The 4,109-nt window shown below is 52.4% G+C and overlaps 2 protein-coding genes across 2 annotated transcripts in view; both read left to right on the top strand.

Moving 5' to 3' along the window:
• NOTO (notochord homeobox) overlaps window positions 1–2,763 on the top strand; it is a 10,983-nt gene extending 8,220 nt beyond the window's left edge. The window contains exon 3 of the mRNA XM_006151308.2: window positions 1,936–2,763. Within this exon, the coding sequence (XP_006151370.1) occupies window positions 1,936–2,094 (159 nt within the window). The 3' untranslated portion in view covers window positions 2,095–2,763. The remainder of the gene's footprint in view (window positions 1–1,935) is intronic.
• Window positions 2,764–3,909: 1,146 nt separating this feature from the next.
• SMYD5 (SMYD family member 5) overlaps window positions 3,910–4,109 on the top strand; it is a 13,180-nt gene continuing 12,980 nt past the window's right edge. Inside the window, exon 1 of the mRNA XM_006151258.3 lies at window positions 3,910–4,036. Coding sequence (XP_006151320.1) covers window positions 3,941–4,036 — 96 coding nt within the window. The 5' untranslated portion in view covers window positions 3,910–3,940. The remainder of the gene's footprint in view (window positions 4,037–4,109) is intronic.

Here is a 4,109-nt window from a genome sequence, read left to right as displayed (position 1 = left end):
ATTCATTTCACAGTTCTCAGCAAGGTTTCTAGTCACCCCCTGTGGCCAAAGCCAACAGAAGCTTTCTTTCCTTCAGCTCACTTCCCCACTCAGCTGCTCTCAGTACAGCCGACCTTCCCTATGGAAATGCTCTTCTCGGTTTCTAGACACTGTGCTCTCTTGGTCTTCCTCCCAATTCTCTGGCCATTGCTGTCTCCTTTGCAGCTACTCTTCCCTTTGGAACCTGAAAATCTCTCTCTAGCTGATCTCATCTATTCCCATGGTTTAAAACACCATCCATAATCAGATGACTCCTAGACTTGTATCATCAGCCCAGTGTTCTCTTCTGACTTGTACATCTAACTACCTTCCTGACATGTCCACTTTGATGCTTCATGGGTAGGCAAACTCAGTCTCAAACTTAGCAAGTATAAACCTCAATTCTTATGTATTTTTTAAATAATTTCTCTCCCAATCTGTTTATTTCCTCATCCATGGCCCCACCATTCACTCAGTTACTCAAAAACCTAGTCACAGGCCAGTAGGTGATGTGGTGGTTAAGAAAGCTAGATCCCACGTGACCAGCTGTGCAGTTCGAGTCCCAGACCTAGCAGCTTGAAAAACACTCCAGGCATGTATGCCTGTGTGCCCAAAATCCCAAGAGGAGAATGGAGGAGAAGGGATTGAGGCATGGTCACCCCCCAGGAGGTAATTTTTCACTTTCTCTCTCTCTCTTTCTTGGTCTCTCTCCAGTGAGTACACCTGTCCTTTAACAAAACGAAAACAACAACAACAACAAATGTAGTCATTCTGGATTCTTCCTTATCCTCCAGCTTTCACCATCAGTAAGCCTTGTCATCTCTACTTCCAAGATATTTTGTAATTACTTCATATCCCCATTGTCCCTAGTTTATACCCCCCAGCTCTCGCTGGATCACTGTGGCTGGATGATTGCAGCAAGACCTGGCTGAACTCCAGCTGTCTCCCCACTTCTGCTGTCATCCATTCATCACCCAGGAGCCAGATGTGCTCTTCAGATGTCAACAGAGGGACCAGCAGTTGGCGTAATGTCCATGTCACTGGACTCCCATGTAGTCGACTGTGGTTCAAGTCCCAGACCCAGTGGCTTAAACTCATGCCGGGCGTGTGTGCATGCGTGCCCAAGATCCCAAGAGGAGAGTGAAGGAGAAGGGATTGCGGCATGGCTATCCCTCCTGGGGAGTAATTTCTCGCTTTCTGTTTCTCTGTCTCTCTCTGTCTTTCTGGAGAGTACATGCACCCTATAGCAAAAACCTCTCAAAAAAAAAAAGTCATCAACAGAACTGTGTCACATCCCACTTAAGAGCCTCAAAGATGACACCCTTTACCTATGACCTTTGAGGTCCTGGGTAATCTGGCCCCCACTGACCTCTCCTACTTTCCCTTTCTCTCTTTCTTCACTTATTCTCAGTCATGCTCTCTTCCTCTCTGGTCCTCAAACACCCCGAGTGTGGCTCCAGTTCAGAGCCTTCCTACAGGTTGTCCCCTGCCTGCTGGCCTGTTCTCAGCAGGATGAAAGTCCCCACCAGGCTGGACTTTCATCCCTTGAGTCTGGTCTTTAGTGCTGGATCCTCCGTAGTGGTGGGGCTCCTATGCTCCCTGATTTGTGTTCCCGTTTCCTTATTTACATGTTACCAGTCTCCCTCTGCTAGACCGTGAGCTCCAGGAGTCTGGGCCCCTGCCTGCCTTACTCACTCACCACTGTATCACCATCATCTAGGGTGATGCCTAGCACATAACAGAAGCTCAGGAAATACCTGTTGGTTGAATGAGTGGCAAATGGATTTATAGGAAAGGTGTTTTGTAGGCGGTGCTTCCCTTAGAAGGAAGAGAAAACTTTGGCCAGGTAGAAAGGAAATGGGGGTGCAGCAGGACCTGCTTCACATCCTGATCTCTACGCACTGCCCTCAATTACAGGTGAGGGTCTGGTTCCAAAATCGCAGAGTCAAGTATCAGAAGCAGCAAAAGCTCAACACGCCGGCCATGTCTGCTGTGGCTGCCTCCCCGGACGAGCCCTCCAGCAGTTCCGACACCAGAATCCACAGTGAAGACGCTGAGCCAGGTGTGGACGGCTGACTGGGACAGCCCCGCCACTCGGGCTGTCTGGGCTAGCTCTTCCTGAGGATACCCACTGGACCTCCCTGCCCACATCTCAATGAAGAGCATCACCAAGGCCAAAGGGCAGGGGAACAGAACTGTCAAGCAGGCCCCCAAAACCCTTTTTTAGTTGACCCTTTGGAGTTTGGAATAATGTAAATGGGCAGTCATAGACTTTGGCCTTCAGCTATGTCCTTGGCCAAATTACTGAAATTCTGAGCATTTTTCTCCTGCTGTATATTGATAACAGGCCTTTCAGAGCTGAGACGATGTCTGGAAAGCACTTCCAGTGTCCCAGGCCCAGTGCTAAGTAACCGTGAAGGCTTACAGACCCCCCTCATCTGGGGGGAGTAGTCCCTGTCCCCACCCTGCTTCCCAGGGGTTAATCTTTTCCTGGCCTGGCTGAGGAGAAGAGGTCTCCCTGGATCAGTGCCTGGACAGAGAAGAATCTTCCCCACCAGAGTTGGTGGAGGTGAGAGCAAAGAGGAAGAGAAGTAGACCGTTTTGGCCACCTCTCCTTGTCCTTTCCCAGTTTTCTTGTTTGGTCTGAACTTCTACAACCTCAGAGGCCCAGCTGCCTCCTCAGAGCAACATCCTACACTAACCACCGCCTTGCCTCCAGCTCCCCTCTCCAACTCCACCTCTTGATACAGAATACAGAAATTTGACTGTCTTTGCCAAGGTGGGCATTTGGTCATCAATTCTGTTGTATTTTCACAGGACAGTAACAGTTATTCTTTTCTCCCCGTCATGACCCTAGCTCATGGCTCCCTTTCCTTCCCAGGAATCTGCTTGGTTTCTCTGGAAGAAGCCTGTCTCCAGCCTGTTCAGAGTTGATTTCTGTAGCACAGACTGCTCAGAATCTAGAATGGTTGGTTCCTGGGTAGGGGATGGGAGGTGGGGTCGAGGTGAGGGGACAGACGGAGGTCTGCCTGCCACCTGGTGGTGAGAGAGGGTGTAGTCTCCGGCTGCAAGATTGGGGGCCGGCGAGGGGTGCGTGGGAGGGAGACAGGGAGGAAGGCATTCTGGAAAACCGGCTGCGCCCAAGGCAGTGGACCATCCTCTCCTGGACACCAGATGGCAGACTTGAGAGGGACCAAGGAGCCCAGCAGCACTCACCGCTTCCAGGAACTACTGACATATGTATATGAATGTAATCAGTCACCTATTCAGCAGTCACTGGGCTCCACGAGACCATAACAAATGCAGGCACAGATTCGTTTTCAAGGAACACAGAATCAATTGGACAAAGAAACAAAAAGGCACAGTGGTCAGGCCGAGCGGTGGGGACAGATGCTACAGGTCAGTCGCTTGCTGAGAATAGGCGTTTGCAAACAAAATCCTGCTAGACTTGGTAGGATGGAGATAGGCGAGGTGAGGAGCTTCCAGGTGTACCCTAGTCCTTCCCCGCAGACTGAGGGTCGGAGAGGATGTGGACAGTCTGCCTTCCGCCGTCCCAGCCCTCCGCTGCGTCCAAGGCCGGGTCCAGAGAGCGCTTTATTCAGTAAGACCGACCACGGTGTGGACAGAAACATGCGCAGTAAACACAATAACTCGAACGCGCACACCCAAAGCTACGAAAGCGTAGACGGATACGAAGGTGCACGCTGACCCCGAAGACATCGATAGGCACAATAGCGCACAGATGAGAAAGCACACAGGCAGGCCCAGCTATGCCCGGTAACACCCGATTCAGCCAAACCCTCTCACTCAGCACCGTGGACACTCGCGCCGGGGGCGGGGCCGCAGAGGGGCGGGGCCGCAGAGGGCGGGGCCTCCTAGGTCGAGGCAGGGTCAAGGGTCAGAAGGAGGAGGCGCGCCCAAGATGGCGGCCTCCATGTGCGACGTGTTCTCTTTCTGCGTGGGCGTGGCTGGCCGGGCCCGGGTGGCCGTAGAGGTCCGTTTCGTGAGCAGCGCCAAGGTGAGGCTCAGCGGACCCCGCCGGGAGCCCCTAGTCCGTCCGGCCTTGGAGACAGCCCCGCCGGACTCCCTTC

Source organism: Tupaia chinensis, unplaced genomic scaffold, assembly GCF_000334495.1.
Source record: "Tupaia chinensis unplaced genomic scaffold, TupChi_1.0 Scaffold000316_1, whole genome shotgun sequence".
Classification (NCBI taxonomy): domain Eukaryota; kingdom Metazoa; phylum Chordata; class Mammalia; order Scandentia; family Tupaiidae; genus Tupaia; species Tupaia belangeri.
The sequence above is the reverse complement of the archived record's forward strand: the minus strand, read 5'-3'. Positions and strand labels throughout refer to the sequence as shown.